General features: G+C 39.8%; 1 protein-coding gene across 4 annotated transcripts in view; it reads right to left on the bottom strand.

The window, feature by feature from the left end:
* thsd7ba (thrombospondin, type I, domain containing 7Ba) overlaps nucleotides 1–24,827 on the bottom strand; it is a 969,622-nt gene that overhangs the window by 15,516 nt on the left and 929,279 nt on the right. Inside the window, exons 24-27 of one of the 4 annotated variants that reach the window (XM_059970235.1) lie at nucleotides 21,902–21,997; nucleotides 18,734–18,816; nucleotides 8,452–8,610; nucleotides 5,311–5,503 (exon numbers count right to left, since the gene is read on the bottom strand). In XM_059970235.1, coding sequence (XP_059826218.1) covers nucleotides 5,311–5,503; nucleotides 8,452–8,610; nucleotides 18,734–18,816; nucleotides 21,902–21,997 — 531 coding nt within the window. Of the gene's footprint in view, nucleotides 1–5,310; nucleotides 5,504–8,451; nucleotides 8,611–16,742; nucleotides 17,720–18,733; nucleotides 18,817–21,901; nucleotides 21,998–24,827 lie in introns of those variants that run through there. The other 3 variants (XM_059970236.1, XM_059970237.1, XM_059970238.1) reach the window with 3 other exon arrangements.

Below are 24,827 nucleotides of genomic sequence, written 5' to 3'. Positions count from 1 at the left end.
GGAGAATGGAGGTGACCTGATAGAGGTGTATAAGATTATGAGAGGCATTGATCGTGTGGATAGTCAGAGGCTTTTTCCCAGGGCTGAAATAGCTAGCATGTGAGGGCACAATTTTAAAGTGTTTGGAAGTAGATACAGAGGAGATGTCAGGGGTACATTTTTTACACAGAGAGTGGTGAGTGCGTGGAATGGGCTGCCAGCGATGGTGGTGGAGGCGGATATGATAGGGTCTTTTAAGAGACTCCTGGACAGATACATGGAGCTCAGGAAAATAGAGGGCTATGGGTAACCCTAGGTAATTTTTAAGGTAAGGACATATTCAGCACAGCTTTGTGGGCAGAAGGGCCTGTATTGTGCTGTAGCTTTCCTATATTTCTATGTATTTTTAATTTAACTATTTTATATGTATATATTTATTGTAATTTATTTACTTTTTCTATATTTATCATGAATGGTGTTGTTTTGTTAAGTTAACAAATTAACTAAGTTAACACATTTCACAACATATGCCAGACGTATTAAACGTGATTGTGATAGACCAATAAAATAAATGAAACTGACTCCAATTCTAGTCTACACTAGAAATGCTCAAGCAGGAGTTACAGTATGAACAGTAATACCTACAGGAATGGAACTTCCGTAACAAGTTAATAGCACCAGCATCATCACATTCAAATCCATTTAAATGGTTCTCAGCATGGACATACTACCCAAGTAATATTGTAGAAGTTTCTTTTAAGTATATGATGAATAATAATCTTGAACTTGAAACTGTGTGTATTTAATTTCAGAGGCTATTTCAACCATGTGGAGTAGGTGTAGAGTTATATCTAAGCGAGACCAGGTAATGGTCGGAAATTTCCTCAGCTGTAGGATCCCAGATTAAATTTGGAGCATTTCAGCCATTTTGTAGTTGTCATTGCTTATTTTTATGGTCATCCTTAATAATAGAATTTTGTTCCACAGCAGCTTTGGCATTTGTTCTTGGTTTGCTGGATTGCTACCCCAGCTGCTGAATCATTCTGAATTTGCTCAATACCATTTCTGGTTCATGCAATTTAGGAGCCATAAAGAAATGCTTTATTATTGCGAGCATGCACAGTGTATATATAGTTATAGATGCTAATTAGTTCATTATTATTATATTACTCTGTTTTTAGTGCATTGTATTCTATGTAGAAAATATATTATATCTCTCAGAAAACTAATAGACTGAAAATAAACATAATTTAAGGCAAAGCAATGAGTTTTTTGATGTAATTAAGAATTAAACTTGGGGACAACTGGCTTTAATATTGTTGTGGAGGAACCAACTCTCAAATAAAATGTTAAACTGAGAACCATCTACAAACAAAATGTGCCAGGGCATTTCTATGCAGATGAGCAAGTGACTTCCAGGGACTTGGTTAATATTTGGTCTTCACTCAACATTACTGAATCAAACTAAAATGCCAATATCATGTTCGCAAACACATATCCTGCAGATGCTGGCTACATGACTTCCAACACATACAAAATGCTGAAGGAATTCATAGTCAGGTAGCATCTATGGAGGAGAATAAACGGTTAGCATTTCAAGCTAAAAAATGTTTCGAAGTCACCTTTTATTCATCTTCATAGATGCTGCCTGATTCCTGAGTTCTTCCAGCATTTTCTATCCGTTCTCAATATCATAAACTCAAAAGATTCTTCAGATGCTGGAAATCCAATTCAATGTACACAAAATGCTGGAGGAACTCAGCAGGTTAGGCAGCTTCTATGGAAATTAATAAGCTGTCAATGTTGCAAGTCGAGAGTCCTGAAGAAGGGTTTCAGCCTGAAACATCGACCATTCATTTATTTCCATAGATACCTCCTGACCTGTTGAATTCATCCAGCATTTTGTGTTTGTTGTCAATATCATGTTGCATTTGGAGAGTTTGCTATCTGCAAGTTGTCTGCATTTAAAAAACAACAATGGTTTCATTTCATAAGCTCAACATTGGCTGTCGAGTGGTTTGTGTTGTTCTGAAAAGAATGCTAAAGACGCAACATAAATCCATCTTCATTACCAGGAGAGCTACTTCTGTTAGACTTCTGTGTGCCTTCATTTGGATTCTTGGGTGATTGAATAAGTAATAACTTGTCAACTTCAAATTGTGAATATGTAATAGTGAGTTTCAAATGGATATTAGAGTTCTGATACCCTGAATGTCAGTTTATTCCATGTGATAAAAATAACTAAGTACTGTAAATACCAACCAGAAGAATGAAAGGAACAAATACATAGTGATTAAAAATGAGCTTTGTCATTATTTAAGCAAACAATGGAATATAAATGTTTTTATTTTGACAGGATTACTTTCCCATATGGCCCTTTTGTATCATTGGATCAATCCTCCAGCTTCATGAAGAGGTAAAGTAAGTGTTCAACACAGAATGTAGTGCACAGTAGAGTGATGAGGTATAATGGCACAACTTTCATCAACATGGTTGTGTCCTACCATTTGATTTCCACAAAACACCACTGCTGTGCTCATTTTAGGTCATAAACACACCAGATCCTGCAGATGCAGGAAATCCAAAGCAACATCCACAAAATGCTGGAACACCAATGGAAATAAATTTAAAATTTATGTTTCTGGCTGTGACCTTTCATTGGCAGTGGAAAGGAAGAGAAAAGATGCCAGAATAGGAAAATGGGGGGTGGGGAGGGAGGGAAGAATGACAAGCTGGAAGGTGATAGCTGAGGTCATGTGGGTGGGGGAGGAAGGAGGATGAAGTAAGAAGCTGGGAGGTGATCAGTAGAAGATGCAAAGGGAAGGAGAAGAAGGAATCTGATAGGAGAGGAGGGTGGATCATGGGAGAAATGGAAGGAGGAGGGGCACCAGGGGGAGATGATAGGTGAGTGAGGAGAAAAGGTAAAAAGCCAGATTGGAGAAATTAAGAAGCCATCCAAAATGGACATATCAGAATATCATACTTACTGGAAAAGGCCATGTTTTCATATTAGTGGCTCTTTATTTCAAGTTTTTAATGAATACAATTCAGTCTATATTGAGGAGGGAAAATACCTCTATCTCACTTCAACAACACAATTTAGACAAATAAACTCTTCATCAGGGAAAATGGCAGAGTTTGTCATCAAATTATTGGTTAAAATTGAGGTGTGTACCTGGCTAAAAGCCCAAGAAAATTTATTCATCATATACGCTGCCTAAGCATGAAGTCCTTTTTCAATGCAATTTTGCTTTGCTAGACAACCTCATGCCTTAGGGTATCAATTAAGTTAAATTTACTAACATTCTATGTGGATGTTCTGATTGAAATTGTCAGTTCCTTGGTTAGGGACTGCAGGAACTTAAATCTAGGAAGAATAAAGGAATTTGATATTCTGTATTTACAAGTCTGAGATGTGAAGGGAAAATGTGCTGTGTTGTCATCATCATCATCCTTCAGGATGAAAGTGACTACAAGTTCGGAAGGTGTTAATGGAGACGTCAAGACAATATAATTTCTCAACTTTACAGCTATAAACAGACTTCTATCCCACATTCTGGATTAGATTTAAATATCCGTGTGCACATTTAATTATCACCTTTCAGTGAAAAGCCTTTTCCTATCACAAAAGATTGAATGAACTGCCCATACACATCACCTGATGCAGTGATGTTTATACTGACTGATCAGGTCACCAATGGCCACAATCCTCTCCTTCCAAAACAGTCAGGAATTCTATCATATTGACAACTGCGACATACACGACTATTACAGAAAACAAAAGAAAATCCTTTAGAATAATAAAGGTCTTTGTTATTCTGTATGGCTTTATCGGTGTTAAAATGACATTGCTGTAGCACCCAGTGAAGGGAAAGTGGAGTAATATGAAAGCCTTTATCACTTATATATGCATAAACACTTATCAATAATGATGTCACTTCCTTTGCTACTACACCACTGGCCACTGAGTATATGTAGACACATACATATATATCTTAAATATCTAAACAGCCAATCATGTGGCATCAGCTCAATACTGAATGCAGAGATGGCCAAGAGGCTGAGTTGCTGTTCAGACCAAAAATCAGAATGGGGTAGGAGTGTGATCTAGCAAACTTTGACTGTGGAATGATTGTTGGTGCCAGATGGGGTGGTTTCAGTATCTCAGAGACTACTGATCCCCTGGGAGCTTCACGCACAATAGTTTTTTAGAGTTTACAGAGAATGGTCTAAGAACAAAAACAAAAAAAAGCATCTGGTGAGTGGCAGTTCTGTGGGCAAAAAAATCTTGTAAATGAGAGAGGTCAGAGGAGAATGGCCAGGCTGGTTCAAGCTGACAGGAAAGCAACAGTAATTCAAATCACCATGTGTTACAACAGTGGTTTGCGTAAGAGCATCTTTGAATGTACAACACATTGAATTTTGAAATGGATGGGCTACAGCAGCAGAAGACCACACAGTGTTCCACCTCTACACCAAATAAAGTGGCCACTGAGTGTATATTTTAACTTTTAAAGGATCATACATATTTATGTATTCTTTAATAGACACAACATCTTATTGTGATTTTATTAAGTTTTAAGAAAGTGCTTAAATTAATCCTTTGAAGCCTAGGCCAGATTAAAGAGGATGGTGTAGATCATCCTTACCAATGGATATTAATGATAACTAGAGTAATGTTTATGCTGCTGTCACTTCAGGAATAACCATTCATTTTAGTAACAATAATGCCACATATACTTGGACAATAAATGTAATTGTACAAACATATATCACCATTAGGTGCTAAAGATCTCTCTTTCATGGAAGTTTGGAATCCTGGATTAAACTGCTCCAACAGGAGACGTGCTGCAATAATCGTATATGCCAACAGATTGAGCTGACTACAATAGCTGCACCCTTCCCGGTATAACATTGTCAAGGCATTGGCAATTAAGGTGCACACTATTTTCTTAGAAAAGTATTAACCAAAGAAAAAGAACACAGACAAAAATTAAAAATGTTGGCATCAGAAACGAAGGGTAGAATGCCACATGAACACTTTATGTTTAATAAATTCTATTAATAGGATTTTTGGCCTATTTATTCATTTTGCTGTAAAAAAACAGGAAAAGGTCATAAGAACATTTGGATAATATATGACTGAGCATATTCTGTGCAAGATTGTTCTCCAAAAATCTTCACTGGAAGATTCTGAATACACCAACAATCCTGTTCCTACTTCGATTCTCTCGTCTTTCCTTTAAACAAACACCAAATTGATCTTTAAATATTGACTGGTCAATTTCAGATCTCACAACCTCTCACTTAGCTTGTTAATAGAATTATTACCTGGATCAAAAGGATCAATGGACCATCCTTTAAAAAAAGCCTGAAATTTTGAATTGCTCAGTTTGTTCTTTCCCACGTTGATTTTAACATCAGCTTTCTTCTCCTCAGGCAAGGGGATTTTAGCACAGTAATCAAGAAATCCATAAGGAGTCATTACTTCCACGAAACCTTTTTCACAGCCACACACACCTCCCTGAGGATTGATTACAACACATCAATTATTAAACAACAGTAAGGATAGGCTTCTGCTCATTTTGGAGTAACCATACCTTCTTGTATAAAGCAAAAAAAAAATTAACAAGGTAGAAGTAGTTTCATTCCATCAGACCTCATTCATTTGTAATACAGACATTGCTAAGCATCAAAACAGACTTCATACATCTCCTCCAAAATTCAGATATTATGTTTAGAACTTGAGTTATGCTGTCATTTAATTCATCAAAGAGAGCAAAACAAATTGGAAATTTTGTGCTAAACAGAATTTTCAGGCAATTTAGAGTAAGCTACTTTGAGCAGAGGATAAAATGAAAAATGTATTTCCCCAGGGTGAGATTAATTGAAGTTTTGCATGGCAATGAAATGATTAATTCAATTTATGCAACTCCTTTTTCATTTTACTCGCAAGAAAGAAGGAAAAAAGTACTCTTGAATGCTGCTTGATGACTAACAAACCATTCTTGAAATTTGCAAAATTCTTGTAGAGATATAGTTGATATATATATATATATATATATATATATATAAAACAAAAATATTGCACAGATGTTCAAGGTTCAAAGTGAATTTATTATCCAACTACATACATCTCACCATGGCCTGGATCATGGGGCAGCAATCCTTGCAAATGTGTGCAGTGATGGGGAGGGCTCTGCCTGCTATGGACTTAGCTGTGCCATCACTTTTTGTAGACCTGTCTATTTCTGGAGTTTGTTATTTTCACACCAGGCTCTGATGCAACCACAAACAACAGAAAATCTGCAGATGCTGGAAATCTGAGCAACACACACAAAATGCTGGAGGAACTCAGCAGGGCAGGCAGCATCTGTGGAAAAGAGTACAGTCGATGTTTAGAGCTGAGACACTTCATCAGGACTGGAGAAAAAAAGATGAGAAGTCAAAGTAAGAAAGTGGGAGGTGTGGTGTGGGAGGGGAGGAAGAAGGACAAACAGTAGGAGATAGGTGAAACTGAAAGGGGGGAGGGTGCAGTAAAGAGCTGGGAAGTAGATTAGTGAAAGAGATAAAGGGCTGGAGAAGGGGGAATCTGATAGGCGAGGGTAGAAGAAAAGGAAGTGGGAGGAGTACCAGGGAGAGGTGATGGGCAGGTAAGGCAATGAGGTAAGAAAGGAAAATGGGTATGGGGAATGGTGAAGGGTCGGGGGGGGGGGGGGTCAGTTACATCAGGTTGGAGGCTACCCAGACAGAATAGGAGGTGTTGCTCCTCCAACCTGAGTGTAGCGTCATCGTGACAGTAGAGGAGGCCCTGGACTGTCATGTCAGGATGGGATTGGAAAGTAGAATTGAAGTGGGTGGCCACTGGGAGATCCTGCATTTTCTGGCAGATGGAGTTTAGGTGTTCGGCAAAGCAGTCTCCAATCTACATCAGGTCCCACCAATGTACAGGAGGCCACACTTGGAGCACCAAACTCAGTAAATGAGCCCAGCACACTCACAGGAGAAGCTTCACCTCACCTGGAAAGACTGGTTGGGGGCCCTGATTGGTAGTGAAGGAGGAGCTGTAGGGGCAGGTGTAGCACTTGTTCTGCTTGCAAGGATGTGTGCCAGGAGGGAGATCAGTAGGGAGGGATGAATGGACAAAGGAGTTGTGTAGGGAGTGATCCCTGCAGAAAGCAGAAAGTGGAGGGGAGGGAAACGTGTTTGGTGGTGGGATCCCATTGGAAATAACGGAGGTTCTGGAGAATTATGTTCTGGATGTGGAGGCTGGTGGGGTGGTAGGTGAAGTCAAGTGGAACCTTATCCCTGATAGGGTGGTGGGAGGATGAGGTGAGAGCAGATGTGCGTGAAATGGAAGCAATGTTGTTGAGGACAATGATGGTGGTGGAGGAAGGGAAGCCCCTTTGTTTGAAGAAGGAGGTCATCTCCTTTGCTCTTAAATGAAATGGCTCATCCTGAAAGAGAAAGCAGTGGAGGGATTAAGAGAAAGGGACGGCATGTTTACAAGTAACAGGGTGGGAAGAGGTAAAGACCAAGTAGCTGTGAGAATCAGTGGGTTTACAATAGACACAAGTAGATAAGCTATCTTCAGAGATGGATACAGAGATATCGAGAAAGGGGAGGGGGTGTCAGAAATGGACCAGGTAAATTTGCGGAAGTTGGAGGCAAAGTTGATGAAGTCAACGAGTTCAGCATGGGTGCAGGAGGCAGCACCAATATAGTCATTGATGTAGCACAGGAAAAGTTTGAGAGTGATACCAGTGTAGGTTTGGAACATAGACTGTTCCATGTAGCCAAAAACAAAAGGCAGTCATAGCTGGGACCCATGTGAGTATCCATGGCTACACCTTTTGTTTGAAGGAAGTGGGAGGAGCTGAAGGAGAAGTTATTAAGAGTAGACAGGGGAAAGTGGTGGTGGAGGGGAACTGGTTGGGTCTGATATCCAGAAAGAAATGAAAAGCTTTGAGGCCTTCCTGGAGGGGATTGAGATGTACAGTGACTGGACATCCACGGTGAAAATAAGATGATCAGGGCCAGGGAACCTGAAATCATTGAAAAGATCAAGAGCGTGCAAAGTATCATGGGCTGGACTGAACCAAGGGGGATGAAATTGAGTCGAGGTATGCAGATATAAGTTCAGTGGGGCAGAAACAAGCTGAAACAATGGATCTACCTGGACAAGCAGGTTTGTGAATCTTATGAAGGTGTGGGGTGAGGGAACTATGAGGTTGGTGGCAGTGGATGGGAGACCCTCGGTGTTAATAAGGTAGGAGATAGTGTGGGAGACAGTGAGGTGTAAGTAAGAGGAGGTGTCTGACTGTTGTCACCGGGCCTCAGCAAGGTAGAAGTCAGTCCAGCCCTGCACCTCTTTCACCAATCAAATTCCCAGCTCTTGACTTCACCGCTTCCCCACCTCCCAGTTTCACCTATCACCTCTTATTTCCCCCTCCCCTCCCCCCACTTTCTTACTCTGACTCCTCCTCTTTTCTTCCAGGCTTGATGAAAGGTCTCGGCCTGAAACGTCGACTGTACTCTTTTCCATAGATGCTGCCTGGCCTGCTGAGCTCCTCCAGCATTTTGTGTGTGTGCGCTGTGATGCAACCAGTCAGCATTCTCTCCACTGTGCATCTGTTGAAGTTTGCCAGAGTTAGATGACATGCTGGATCTACGCAAACTTCTAAAGAAGTAGAAGCACTGTTGTGCTATCTTTGTGATGGTACTTAAGTGCTGGCCAAAGGACAGATCGCCTGGGACCAGCAAGGATGAAATAATCTTAATACCGAATACTTAGATGAGAAATATATACGTAGAAACAATAGTTCATATTATGTGGAATGCAAGTACGAAGGCAACAGTATTGTTGATCTCTGAGTGCTCATTCTTCTGTTTTCTTCATAGGAGTTGAGCATCAGCAACAAGACCTGCATTTGATTATTCCTGAACCATTGTATTACATCTGTGGAAGATTCTTTAAGTAGGAAATTCCAGACTTTGACTCAGCAAGAGAATAGAAGAGCAATATACGTCCAAGTTATGATGATCTATTGAATGAAGAAAACATGCAGGTTGCGACACACACAAAATGCTGGAGGAACTCAGCAGGCTAGGCATCATCTATGGAAAAGAGTGTAGTTGATGTTCCAGGCCAATATCCTTCTCCGGGACTGAACATTCAGGTGGCGATGTTCTCATGCACCTGCTACCTTTGCAGATCAAGGGGATGGAGGTCAGAGGAATGGGCAAACATACTAATGGACCTTGATTAACAATTGCTAATCATTTTGTAGATGGAATGCAATGCATTTGGTTGTAGGAATGGTTAATAATGTGTTGATTTATTGATGTTACTTGACTAGGATATTTAATCTTGAATGTTGCTAAACTTTTTCATTATGGATGGATTCACATTTGAATAGAAAAGTGGCAATATCACACTCCTGACATGACCTTTAGTGTATATGATGATCCAAAAGATGGAAGACTTTTGCGAGAACACTCATGTTGAATGCCTGAATTTACACTTCAATCCGAGACATGAACACAAATTTCTGGACCAAAAATTATACAGCAATATATTGATAAAATGTATCTCTGGCAGAGGTTCTGTCTTTCAGATGAGATTGTAAAACCAAAATCCTGTCTATTTTCTCAGGAGAATGTAAAATATCCAATTGTAGGATTACAAAGAAGATCAGAGGGATGATTTACATGACAGATCATCTGAGATTTACAGCTGATGTTCATGAGATCTTGCAAAAATGCTAATGAACCTTGCTGTGTGTAAATTAGCTGCTGTGTCTCCTACACTACAGCAGTTAGTTAATTTTAAAAACACTTCAGCTGTTTGAATATCCTGAATGACACTACATTTATATAATCTGCCATTCATTTCCTTGTGATTGCTTTGAGAGCAGCAGGAATTACATCAATGTGCAAATCTCAGGTGAATAGATAAAAATTAGGAGCTTTACTCCTTTGTTTTAAAGAATAGTCACAGCACTATTAACAGTAAAATTACCTTTCAGAATAAAATGTTTGCTGTCAAACTGCTATAGATCTAATTGCACTATAAATCAGAGAGTTTAATTCAATCAGATTCAGGGACACCACAATGATGTAGAGACTAGACAGGAAAATCTTCATAACCTCTGCAGCACTTACATCAAATGAAAAGGTTTATGTAAAGCTCACTTAAAATGGCATATAAAAGGGGTTTATAAAATGACTAAAATGGCTGACTTTTGTAGCTATTAATATGCACATTCTAACAGTTTTTTTTAATCAGAGCTAATCCTGAGACAAACAAATAAAAGTTTGACCTTATGTTTAAACTAGTCCGGTTAATCATTGTTGAGAAGCGACAAAGGAGGAGCGGTTGTCCAAGGACTTTCCACAGATTGCCTCGCCACATTTCATGCATCATGGGCAATTGCTGCTTCATAAAAGATCTTTATTGCCTTACTTCTACAGGATTTTAAAAAAAAGTGTTATTTTATGAATTATATATGATTCTATGTAGGCATACACATTCTGAACTATATACAGTACAGAGGATTCTGGTTAACTGGGGCAGCCGCTTATTTGGGAAAACTATTAGATTTCCTTCACTTATTTGGGACATTACGACACTTAATTGGGACAGGAAACTGTTGTTGAACAGTTTCTAACTTGCATCAGTTACATGCATTTGTGTGGTCGTTAGACACTACACCATCTTTAGTGTTTTTAGGTATGTTTGTATTCAAAAAGCAGTGATTTTTGTCACTGATCGTTGGTGAGATATAAGCAGTTTTATAACTCAGAACTGTTTTGTTCATCGTGGTTTCAAATATTCAGAACTGGAGATCCAGAAAAGGCCATGAGGAAAATGAAACACTTTTACTACTTCAACAAGTTGGGAACTACAAACAATTTGAAGGTACTGGCAATCATTTTGAATTTTACAAAGAAAATGAAGATTTAGAGCATGCAATCATCAAAGGCATTGCATGAAAGCCACCCATTATCTGCACTAGGCGGTTGTGCTGACTTTGATCATCTACAATTAAGCAACAGGACACGATAGCACAGTCTATGAATTCCTCTGTCAATAACTGTTAGGAACTAATTCAAACAAAAGAAAATCTGCAGATGCTGGAAATCCAAGCAACACGCACAAAATGCTGGAAGAACTCAGGACAGGCAGCATCTATGGAAAAGAGTACAGTTGACATTTTAGGACAAGACCCTTTGGCAGGAAAAAAAGATGAGGAGTAAATTTAAAAGCTGGGGAAGGGAGAGAGATACACAGGGTAATAGGTGAAACCAGGAGGGAAAGGAATGAAGTAAAGAGCTGGGAAGTTGATTGGTAAAAGAGATACAGGGCTGGAGAAGGGGAAGTCCAATAGGAGGGAACGGAAGGCCATGGAATAAAGAAAAGGCAGGAGAAGCACCAGAGTGAGGCGATGAGGAGATAAGGTGAGAGGGAAAGAGGATGATGATAGTAGAGGAGGCCATGAATACCTCTACAGTGGAGGCCATGCCTCCGCGTTCAGCAAAATTCTCCAGAACTTCTGCCATCTCCAACGGGACCCCACCACCAACCACCTTTCCCTCCTCCCATCCACTTTCTGATTTCTGCAGGGATCACTTCCTGTGCAACTCCCCTGTCCATTTGCTCCTCCCCACTGCTGTCCCTCCTGGCACGTATCCTTGTAAGTGGAATAAGTGCTTCACCTGCCCCTACACCTCCTCCTTCACTATCAATCAGGGCCCTATACAGTCCTTCCAGGTGAGGTAACACTTCACCTGAGAGTCTGTTGAAATCACACACAGTGTCCGGTGCTCCCAGTATGGCCTCCTGTATATCAGTGAGATCCGATGTAGATTGGGAGACCTCTTCGCCGAGCACCTGTGCTCCATCTGCCAGAAAAAATGGGACCCACAGTGGCCGTCCATTTTAATTTCATTTCCCATTCCCATTCCGATATGTCAATCCAAGGCCTCCTCTACTGTTGCGATGAGGCCACACTCAGGTTGGAGGAGCAACACCTTATATTCCGTCTGGGTAGCCTCTAATCTGTTGGTATGAACATCGACTTCTCAAGCTTCTGATAGTACAACTCCCCTCCCCCCCAACCATTCCCATTTCCTTTTCTCTTTAACCTTTCTCACCTTATCTCCTTGCCTCCCCATCACCTCCCTCTGGTGCTCCTATCCCCTCTCCCCACTGCTTTTCTTTCTTCCATGGCTTTCTGTTCCCTCATATCGTACTTTCCCTTCTCCAGCTCTGTATCTCTTTCACCAAACAACTTCCCAGCTCTTTACTTCATCCCTCCCCCTCCTGGTTTCACCTATCACCTTGTGTTTCTCTCTCCCCTCCCCCTACTTTTCATATCTACTACTCATCTTTATTTCTCCAGTCCTGATGAAGGGTCTTGGCCTGAAACATCAACTGTGCTTTTTTTTCCATAGGTGCTGCCTGGCCTGTTGAGTTCCTCTAGTGTTTTGTGTATGTTGCTAGGAATTAATATGCAGCATTTTAGTACTGTAATAATATTGGTAATGTTCTAGTTTGTTCTGTATTTCATGTAAATATATTTTTCTTTACTCAGTTAAATTGTAGCTTGTCTTTTTTATACCCTTTTAACTATTTCCATGGAACTTTGGCTAATTGGGGCAGCCTCTCAATTGAGCCAAAATGTAGTGGCTCCCATGTGTCCCAATTAATCGTAATCCACTGTATATGCATATGTAAAGTGCAACATGTAATGTTTGTAAATGAAGTCCTTAATAATGTTACACACTGGGAAATAAAATTTTGCTTTTCGGAGTAGAAATAGTTATGTCTGAAGTAAAAGTGGAGAACACTGAACATACTTTGAATACAGCTTTTATTCTGGGTTTCCAGGTTCCACAATGCTTTTTTCTTGATGAAAAGTTAAATGTATTGTTTTTTTTTACTTTGCAATGAATAGAATTCAATTATTCTATCCAATATGTTTTGACTTAATAATTGATGATATGGCAATCTAGGGCATTAAGTACTATATCTACAAAAAAAGTTGAAGCAAAACTAATCTATTTTTGGCTTAAGGCATCTGAGTTTTGAAGAGAAAGAAGAAGAGCCTTTCAACTCATGAGAGAGCGTAGGCCATCAACTTCTTGCTGTTAATGTTTCTGTAGCAGGCAATTTTTTTTTAAGAGTTGCTAGCTCCGTGCTCAACCCAGCACAGATGGAAAGCATACGCGGGAGCCAGCTGGATTTGAACTCGGGACCAGCCACTACGCCACCAGCTAGCATCTGAATTTTGAGTGAATTGGAAAACTTTTGAATTATTTATTCAAGAGGAGAAAGCCCTAGGATGTTTTGTCCTCCAGGTATTCCAGGTTCTTAAGAAACAAAACAGAATCTACAGCAAAGGAACAGGTCACTCATGCAATTTAATCTGTTCAGGTCTTCACATTTCATGCAAGTCTTAACCCACTATTCCCCCAAATCCCCCAAATTCACTCTTGTTCATATCAACCATTACTTCAACTACTAGTAGTAATATCCACATATCATGCACATTCTTTGCAAAGAGATCCCTTGCTTTTAAAAATTGATGTCTAGTGTGCACAGTGCAAGTAGAAACAGGTTTTCTATAACAAAACTTCAAGACCTCTACCTGATCCCCTCTTTACTATCTTTTTTGCAAGACCACCTGCTTTGGGAAATTTTAATGCCACATCTCTCTTTATCCTGTGCAAATTATTATTCGGTTGATGAACAGCTGTGACCTTGGAATTTACCAAATAATCCAAATTATTAGCAAATGTTTGTGGTGGAAATAATGAATCAGCTGTTCTCCACTTGGCCTGCCCCTCTACCACATATCCTACAGCTGCACTAATACCTAGGAGCCTGAAAATCTATCAAATGTGAAGTCTCACTGTTGCACTTACCTCATAAAATAGAGCAAAGCACCAACAATGTCAACATGTTTAGCTGAAGAACATGATCCCCAATCATAGAATTTTAATCATGAGATATATAACATAGGCTCTATGGCCCACTGACTCTGCAGCAACCATCCACTTATACAAATCCAACCTTAATCCCATTTTTTATTCTCTGTATAATTCCCCTCAAATCCTTGGTTCTACAATTCACCTACATATTAGGGGCAATTTATAGTGACCACTTAAATGAGAATCAGGATGGTCAGTTTATACTACCTAAAGGTCAAAATTTCAAAATTTAGAAACAGCTGAATTTTTATTTAATAATTTGTCGGATCCAAGAATATCTAAAACCTAAGTTAATATATTAATTAAAAAACAATCATTTAGTAAAGATTACATCTTCACTTGACCTTTCCTGGTTAATGAACCAATCAAATAAAAATGGTAAAGCAATTTACAGCAATCTTGCTGGAGTAAAGGAAAAAGGTTTAATTACAAAATATAGCCAGCCCCTAATCTTATGTTTACTCTGAGACTCAGTGTTAGATCCAAATGTAGAGGTCAAAAACATGCTGACCCATGCAATCCTGTTAGATGGCATCTGCATGAGGCCATGTCAGGTCTTGAGCTTCTTGTAGCACTGAGGAGAGCTATTGAAGGCTGGCAAAGTCAGAAGTGAGCAAGTGAGATGTTAAGTGAGTATTAAAAATGTTCATTCTGCAAAGATAGAAATACTGCCAGAAAAATACTGGAGAGAATCAATCTATGAAGTTTTCAAAATAATATTGCCCATATTCAGTGTTCATCATATAAAAAATGAAGAAAAATAATACTGATGGCCTGCTAATCCACACCTCCTGGCAGAGCCAGAACTGATCCTAGTGGACACAAGATCACAATTTAGGTGGGAGCCATTTACTGTAGTTTGGCAAGTCCATAGTACTGTAGTTCCAGACATGAGACTAGTCACTAGACCAACTTGTCCCACAGCCTCTGCTTCTTCCCGCAGACCTGCAGCTTTTTTCCTTCCAGCTACTTTTCCAGCTTCCTTTTCAACTAAAACAAACTGGAAAAATATTCTGATTGTATGTGAATCCTTCAGACACTCAAGAAAATAGGGATACCTTCTGAAACTATAAAAATTTCAATTTTGTTTGAGAATTTGAGAGCAGACGTTATCACCTGCTGTCTCTTTGTACTTAATGTTCAAAGCTATGTCTTGCCTAAACTTACTTCAGGCAAACCTACAAGGTCTGTTCTGCAATGTTACCTGAAACTACTCAGGTTCTGTACAGTGGCCTGATCTGGTCAGACAAGCCCCATCCATAATGACTATTCTGGAAACCCGTGACAGATAACATTGAAACTGAGATTCAGAAAGACTTATGAAATCTAAAGGGAAATAATTAATATAAGTATATTAAAATGTAAATATAAAAGCAAATAAAACATATTAAACTGATGAAAGCAATTAAATTGACCTTTCCATTCCTTTCCAACCCACAACAATATGGTCCCAGGTGATATCACTGGGCTGGTGGATTTTGTGCCCGTTCTAACATGCTGGAGATTTGTGGAGTTGACACAGCAAGTGAAGCCAAATCTATCTCTTTGACGCCTTTAGAAGGCCAGTGATGGAGCACAGCCAGGTGATGGCTGTGGAGCTTGGCCAGCAAGTTTGAGGCTTCTGTCTTTGTGGGCAGGTCCTAGAAAGAATTGTCCATGTGCCAAGAAATGCTATTAGTTCCATGTAGAACTGCTGGGGATTTCCAGTAACATGTAGGCCAAAGACAGACAATATAAAATACTTAAAATGGAGAAGAGAAGAATAAACATTCAAATAATTAAAAAGTAAAATGATATAGTGGTTACCAAAGTCCTGAACAGCTGGAATTGAGGTGAAAAAGGAAGCTCCATGTTTGCAAACCTCAACGTGATGCAGGATATTTGTTTGAATCCCCCAGTGTAAGTGTCACTAAATTGTTGTAATTTGGTCTTTTCTCATGGACTCCATACAGGGTCCTGAGTCAGACCATAATCAGCAGGGCAACAGGAGATCTGATAACTGAGGTCTGATGCTCAAGTGGTCATACAGAAATCTGAAAACTATTCAGAACCAGAATCAGGTTTATTGTCACTGACACGCAAATTTGTGAAGCCTTCCATATTTCTGTGGGTAGTGGGTAGTGGATCCATATGTCACAGCGACAGGGCGTGACGACATGGGTCCTGGGCCCAGCTGTCTCCAGCTGACAGTACCCGGTACAGGCCCCTATCCAGGGTTATGGATCCCGTTGCCTTGTGGATATCTTTGGGAGAAGAGAAGGCTAAGGAGTAAACCCTACACAAATCCGGAGTGGAGCCCCTAAGGTGGTTGGAAGACGTATCACGTCACCTCCTGGCAGCTCCTGCAGCCAAGCTGATGCCAAATGTACTGCTTCGCATTCCTTTGGACCACATCCGCAAGACCAAGAGGGGGATCTTGATGTCTGGGCAGCCCAGGATCTCTATATTCATCGCCCAGGTCTGTGGCCCGGAAGACCGGGCACATCCATTGTCTACTTAGACAGACGAAGCCATTAATTCATTAATTACTATTTGTCATGAAACTTGTTGATTTGGGGTACAATGCAGGACATAAAGATTACTATAAATTACAAAATTGACTAAAAAGTGCGAAAGAGGAATAATGAGCTAGTGCCCATAGGTTTATAGATGTATGGGTGAGTGCCAGAAAAATCCAGGCCAATGTGTACTATTTTGATACTGGTAGTTATTTATTATTGTACTAAGGTACAGTGAAAAGTTTGTCTTGCAAACTGTTTACACAGATCAAATTGTTACACAGTGAATTGAGCTAGAATAAGATAAAACAGTAACAATGCAGAATAAAGAGCTGGTTGCTTTACTGATGCGGCGAGATGTATTGACAGAGTCCATAGAAGGGATGCTGGTTCTTGTGATGTGTTGAGCTGTTTTCACAGCTCTCTACAGTTTCTTTTGATCGCATGCAGAGCGGTGGCCGTACTGGCTGTTGTGAGTCCAGACAGAAACAATCACACTGAATTGGCACAGTAGGCCCACATCAAATCCCTCAGGAACAATCTCATTGCCCTTTTCCTTTCCTTATTTCACTCTTGCACATACCTATCAACTATTCACAGAAGTATCTGATTTTTAATTGCCATTACGGGGTATTTTAAAACTTCTATTTAATTTAGCAATGTGCCTTTGGAACACCTATGTGGTCAGAATGTAAAATTGCTTTGAAGACGGGTTCAAATCCAGGTCTCCGGAGTTGTGTGAAGCAGCACTAAATGCTGCGGCGTTTTGCAACTCCCTGCACTGTACCACCCCCAACTAAGAAATATTTCATAAAGATGAGAAAATCTGCAGATTCAGGGGTCCTTCTGAACAGTCCCAGACTGAAACGTCGACTGTTTATTCTTTTCCATATACGTTGCCTGGCTTGCTGAGTTCCTCTTGCTTTCTGTGTGTGTTACAATAATTTTATAATAACTGACATGAATTGATTTTATTCAGTTTTGTAATTGCGAACTACTGAAACTGAAAATATTATGAAAATAAAAGTGTTTGAGTTTCCACTGACTGAGGGAATTGACAGTTACAGTATGGTTTCACCAGGTGGCAGTAGAAGTCTGTTTATAGTGTAAACAATCTTAATGACTACATGTCACTTCTTATTCATTGGCCAGCTCTAGTCATTTTGAGGAAGCTTGTTTTATATTGGCCTTTTTCTATTGCCTTTATTATTCAAAAATCTGTTCTTCAGTAAAACTGAAAGAAAGATCTGAAACAAAATGTTCAGAAAATGTCATGTATATAAACTAGCTCTTTAATAACATAAATGATGCAATAAATCATAATTATAGCCTATTTACATAATTGTGTTTCTTATATCCCAGACTGGCAAATTTCACTTTACTCAGCTATCTCTTATCTATATGTTTCTTCTTTAATTCTTCTGCAATACTACAGCTCACAAAACATCGGAGTAGTTTTGGGGCTCTTCACCAGAGTTAAAGCAGTCATCATTTCTGAAAAGGACCTTAGCAGCTTATCTGTAAATTACTTTCTCCTTATCCGGACCAGCAAATCCTATGTATTATGAAAACATAGCAGAATGATCTGGCTTTACGTAACAGATGACACAATTTATGGGAAAAAGAGGAAATAATAAAGCTGTGAACATTAAACACGACCCTTTTTGGCAAATGAACATGCCAACTTTGGTTTAATTTCTGCTGTACTTAGGTCTTAGGTTAGTCCTTTTCTAGAGCCTTGAGAGATAAATCAAGGATGACAATGAAGTGGATATTGAACATTTCACAGTACTATAGTGAAGCAAGTCTTGCTGGGATTCAAACTCACACTTTCTGATCAATAAACAATCCAGGTCTTGGATGCTAGTGTAGCAGGTTAGCTATCACTATACCCATAGTTTCTACACTAGGAGTTGACCCTACAATATTGCAGGTTAAAACCTTGCAAATGGCTCGATACAAGCCCTTTGCAACTGAACTGCACTCCACACTGTCAGGCTCATTTGCTGATAAAGCATCTCACTTTCATTACATTTGTACCTGTGGGTCAGGGAGAAGTCTTATTGCCATTTTATCATAGATCAATCACTTCATAAGGAAATCCAATGCATTTTTATGGAAGGTAATTAAAACTAGTGTTTCAGCATTTATTTTACAATTGGAACATTAAAGCACAGGTCAACCAGATTGTTCAGTTCCAATCAATACTCATTACATGGTAAATATTTATAGAGCACAGGGAATTTTCTCCCAATTCTTACCTGTGTACAGAAGGAGTGTGGTTTAGAGCAGGATGGATTGCAGTGTCTGGTGGCAGTTGGCTGGTTCAGAAGAGAACAACCTCCTGAATTTAACACAGACATTACAAATTTATAAGCCTTGATAATACCAGAGATGGGAAAATATTAAATATGTATGCTTTTATATTGCAATGCTTATTAACACTACTAAAATCATGCTAAATTGAATAATATGGGAAAATAGCCAAGTTACAGGTTTTACAAGTTTGAATTATGAATGTGGGCACTATAATAAATAATGTTACATTTTTAATATAAAGATATTCTGATTGATGTTCCGTGCCACGTATTATATCAATTTAAAATGTTTTGGGGAAAGGAACCAAGGGCATTTTTAATATCCCCATTCATCCTGATGATATTTAATTTCCAAACAAATGAACAGCTTAGGATCTTTTTACCATTGGCCTTTTGGCCCTTCACCTGAATTCCACAGGAAATAAGTGCTGAATAATTAGCATGTTTATGCATTACCTTTATTTCCCCATGATCATCATGAATTTATCTAGTAAAACTATTGCACTCTCTTGTACTCTCCAACTTGTTCATTTGAAGCCACAATGCTCAAACAGATATGGTATATTTTAACAAATTTTGGAGCCAAGCGCTGTGATATACTGTACTGTGTAAAAGTCTTAGGCACACACACATATATATAGCTAGGGTGCCCAAAACTTTTGCACAGTGCTGTATTTGTCAACATGGAGTGGAGAGCAAGTTTTTAAATCTGGCAGGAGCGAAGGATATTTGGAATGGTGAGGGTGGAGTGCTGTAGGAGAGGTATGGGACTGCTGGCAGAGAAGGAGTCCTGGTATGGGGGGAGGGGGGTGGTGCAAGTGCAGACACACCCAGCCCTGAGAGACCAGGCGAGTTCATTTGATTCCAAACAATTCGTTAATTGATCAGTACATAAGGTCTTTCTGTTGCTTCTCGCTCCCTCCCCTCTCCCTTACCCTTTTTGCAACCCTCTCCCTGCCCCTTCCTACTCTCAGTCCATATCAGAATCAGTTTTATCATCACTCACATATCTTATGATTTTTTTTGTTGGCAGCAATACAGTGCAATACATAAAGTTACTAAAGTACAGTGCCAAAGTCTTAGGCACCCCAGCTGTATATATGTGCTTTAGACTTTTGCACAGTACTGTCAATGATTATAATGCTGGAAGGAAGAAGGCAAAATGAAAGTCAAGTGAAATAAGGTACCAAACAAGCTGGATGAACATGCTTATAGGAATTATTAGAACATCTTTGTTTTTGTTCTAGGATTTAGTTAGTGTTAAGCTGGTTTGGGGCAGCTAACCTATTGGGTCACCAACAGATTGGCTCAAATAAAAATTTCTGCTTCTTTAATCCTGAAATAAATAGCTTGATGTGTGAATTATGGAGAACAGTGTAGGAATTGAATGCAGTGGAGGAAAGTAAAGATGGCCAGAAGGATCTTTATTTATTTGAGTAAATGGAGTGGTGCAGAGGAAGGGCATTTCAGAGCATGAAGCACAGTAATTGGAAGAGCACTGAATGGTGAGAGTGCGCAGAAACAAGTCGTAAGCTAGTGCTGCAGGAACAGAGTGTACAGCTCAAAAGCATTGAGCCTGCTGGAGACAGGCGGAAGAAAAGCTGCTGGAGGGACTCATTGGTTCAGACAGCTTCTGTGGAAAAAAGGAATGGTTATTGCTTCAAGGTGAGATTCTGCAGCAAGTCATGCAAACACTCGCATTTGAACCTTAAACTAATGAGGAGGTCCTGAGGAGAAAATGGAGCTTTGTGAGGACATGTACGATGGGAGATTTGGTAAAGATGAGAACAAGTGCACTGAGGATAAATGTAGATTTACAGTACATCTCTAAAAGAGAAGGATGTGAAATGGAAAGTGAAAGACACCAACTGAAACCTTCTTGGGCTTTTACAAATAAATTTCCCAACTGAGGAACAGTTGAAGCTGGTCCCTATGGCATTGGTAAAAAGCTAAGATTTCAAATTAGATATGATTATAAGAAACTGAACTAATTAAAAGTTAACAAAGCACAAAATCACTCTGCTGTATCTCACTGCCAAACAGAAAGTATATGAGTTCTAGGCATGTGTTTAAACAAAAAGAAGGTATCATTTTTGGCTATAATGAAAAAGAGAATATTTTTTAGCTTTTTAGTGCTGCTTGTTCTAAGTGAAAGTGAATATAAGAGCCTACTGCAAAGTGAATTCACACTTATGATAACCTCACAATAAGGGGAAGGAGAAGATTAGAACTCTGGGGCACACCCAGTGTGAGCAAAGGATGAGGAATGGGCCATTATATAGTTAAGGAGATACAAGAGACTGCAGAAGCTGACACATGGACAAACAATCAATCTACTGCGGCAACCTAGCAGGTTGACCAGCATCCATCGGCAGAAAGGAAATGTCAGCACTTTAGGTACCTCGTGCAGGCTTTCAACCCACAACTTTGACAACTCCTTTCCTCCTACAGATGGTGTTTAACCCACTGAGTTCATCCAGCAGATTGCTTGTTGCAATCTATTGGCCAATTGTTAAGTACACCACACCTTTTCTTTTGTAAAAAGGAGATGACAGAGATGGCATTACTGTTCAGGATGAGCAGAATAACAGCAATCTAGGTCACTGAAATGATGATTACGAGACAAAGAGAAATGGTGGTATCTTCTTGTTAGAAGAATTTGCCTCCTGTGTGACAGTCAAGATGTTCCAGAGCAGAGGGTAATAGCAATGCTATTATTGGAAGACAGGCAGGAGGGGGTAAAGAGGTATTCAGAAAGTGTCAATGCAGATTTATGTTACAAAAAATGAAGTAACCAATCATGGGTAGGATTCTGTGGTGACTCACATCTCCTTTCTGAGTAAAGCATATCTTACAGAGGTTTCTTAACTGAATACCAACCATGAGTCTACATATCTGCAGTTCAGACAATACAAGGCAACTATCAACCTGAATGCCAAAACTGGAAAGAAATCATTCTGTATTTAAGTTACAACTCACTCCAGAAGAATCCTATGTGACAATTTATTTTGAGGAATACAGCAAGCAGATTTTGAAGAAGGTCTACAATTACTTCAAAGGTAACATTAAATGCAGAAGTCTGTAGAATGAAGAGTTGGATATGTCCTTTACCTGTCACGTTTACTCCATCTGATCGGACACACCACACACTGCGCTTATTGCCATTCCAGGGACCTGATCGCCACTCATATTCATGACAAGTTCCTCCTGGAAAGAAAGGATACCAATTGCTGTTTTGTAGGAAGTGTATTCAAATTACACTCAGGTCACATTGTCCTAATTTTATAGTTTCATCTTTAAAAAGAGGCCATAAAACTGATTATTGACTATGGGAGGAAGAAAACAGGAAACCATGAGTCAGGGGATCAGAGGTGAAGAGGGTGTCTAACTTTAAATTCCTTGCTGTTATCATATCAGAGGATCTGTCCAGGGCCTAGCATGTAAGTGCCATTATAAAGAAGATACAGCAGCACCTCTATATTCTTAGAAGTTTGCACAGATTTGGTATGTTATCCAAAACTTCGACATACTTTAGATGCACAGTGGAGAGCATCCTGACTGATTGCATCACAGCCTGGTGCGGAAACACCAAGAACAGAAAAGCTTACATAAAAGAGATAGATACAACACAGTCCATCACAGGATATTGTAACTCTTTGTTATACAGCGAACATCCTCAGGAAAATGAATCTCAGGGTAGTATATGGTGACAAATACACACGTTGATAATAAATTTACTTTACTTTGAGTATGTCACCTGATCTGCAGTATGATGCGGTTTTAGTCTCGATGCATGTAACAGAGGAGGAGTATAAATCAGGAACAAGCATGTCACCATCTATTACAAATAAATGTCCTGCCTTTAGTCTTAAGATATAAATCCCTTGAGCTGAAGAATATACAAAACCAATATTTTGTATCACTGAACCTGAAAAAAAATTTCAAATCTTCTTTCATTTGACATCACATCTTACATAAAAGATGGAATTTTGCCCATCCATGTGTTGAGACTGAGACCCACAGTAATGAACTTTTGTAAGGTTTTTAGTTAGAGTGATGAGAAAATTTAAAATGGATGTGACAGCATGTCAGATTAAGGGATGAAAAAACATAAATTATGGAACAAGAACAAGGTTAAATGATCCATAATCCACCTTTTGCACTTGATGAACCATCCAACCTGTGATGGATTCCAATCAATCCAATTAATTCCAGCTGGGACCCCCAAAAGGTACCAAAGAAGCTCTGTGATGTTCACCCACTATCATATCTTCATTATCTTACTTAAAGGAAGCCAAACATCAAGCATGATCATTCCTGCCCTCTGTTACACAGAGCTGTCCATATTTCTCACATATTACAATCAGCAGAGCTTCTTCACCAAATTCCTCTGACAATTTTCCACATTTTTGGTCTTCATTTACTTCAATCTCAAAAAAAACTTATGATGTTCATCTAGAACATTAATTTAAAAATGCAAATTATATAGCACATGACACACGGAGTTTTGAAATATTTCTGAATAAATGAAGAAACAATTACAGTTGACAAAAATAGGGATGTTATCATTGACCTTGGTTTCCTCAGCAATCACCTTTATTAGTAGCTTTAATTATTTCCAGTGTAGGTCAAGATGAGCTGATAAGCTTCAATTTACTTCTACAGAGGTGAAGGATAAGTCTTTCAAATTGAATTAGATTAAAGTAACTTTCAATTAACGTGTATCTTTCACAGGCATCGGTCTCTGAAGAGATATTGAGAGGTGCCCGCTGAGGTTATTTCGCAGAGTAGAAATGCTCATCGCCAGCAAGAGTCCAGTCTTTAGTCTTATCTCTTTATAACAATAATGTACCACATATGGCTTATGTACTGAATCCAGACTGCACATCAATGTAAATGTTCATTCAAGCACTTATAATATGTTAAATATTGAATAAACTGTGCTGGCTGATGAAAAATGACCTCAAAATTCTTCTCACGACACAAACAAAATGCTGGTGGAACACAGCAGGCCAGGCAACATCTATAAGGAGAAGCACTGTCGATGTTTCGGGCCGAGACCCTTCGTCAGGACTAACTGAAAGGAAAGATAGTAAGAGATTTGAAAGTAGTGGGGGGAGGGGGAAATGTGAAATGATAGGAGAAGACCGGAGGGGGTGGGATGAAGCTAGGAGCTGGAAAGGTGATTGTCGAAAGTGATACAGAGCTGGAGAAGGGAAAGGATCATGGGATGGGAGGCCTGAGGAGAAAGGGGGGGGGGGGAAGCACCAGAGGGAGATGGAGAACAGGCAGAGTGATGGGCAGAGAGAGAGAGAGAAAAAAACAAACAACTAAATATGTCAGGGATGGGGTAAGAAGGGGAGGAGGGGGATCAACGGAAGTTAGAGAAGTCAATGTTCATGCCATCAGGTTGGAGGCTACCCAGCCAGTATATAAGGTGTTGTTCCTCCAACCTGAGTTTGGATTCATTTTTACAGTAAAGGAGGCCATGGATAGACATCTCAGAATGGGAATGGGATGTGGAATTAAATTGTGTGGCCACTGGGAGATCCTGCTTTCTCTGGCAGACCGAGCATAGGTGTTCAGTGAAACGGTCTCCCAGTCTGCGTTGGGTCTCACCAATATATAAAAGGCCACACCGGGAGCACCAGACACAGTATACGACACCAGCTGACTCACAGGTGTAGTGTTGACTCACCTGGAAGGACTGTCTAGGGCCCTGAATGGTGGTGAGGGAGGAAGTGTAAGGGCAGGTGTAGCATTTGTTCCACTTACAAGGATAAGTGCCAGGAGGGAGATCAGTGGGAAGGGATGGGGGGGACGAGTGGACAAGGGAGTCGCAGAGGGAGTGATCCCTGTGGAAAGCAGAAAGAGGGGGCTAGGGAAAAGATGTGCTTGGTAGTGGGATCCCATTGGAGGTGACTGAAGTTACGGAGAATTACATGTTGGACCTGGAGGCTGATGGGGTGGTAGGTGAGAACAAGGGGAGCCCTATCCTGAGTGGGGTGGCGGGTGGATGGCGTGAGGGCAGATGTGT

This window comes from Hypanus sabinus, chromosome 5, assembly GCF_030144855.1.
Source record: "Hypanus sabinus isolate sHypSab1 chromosome 5, sHypSab1.hap1, whole genome shotgun sequence".
NCBI lineage: Eukaryota > Metazoa > Chordata > Chondrichthyes > Myliobatiformes > Dasyatidae > Hypanus > Hypanus sabinus.
This window is presented reverse-complemented; position numbering and strand designations above follow the sequence as displayed.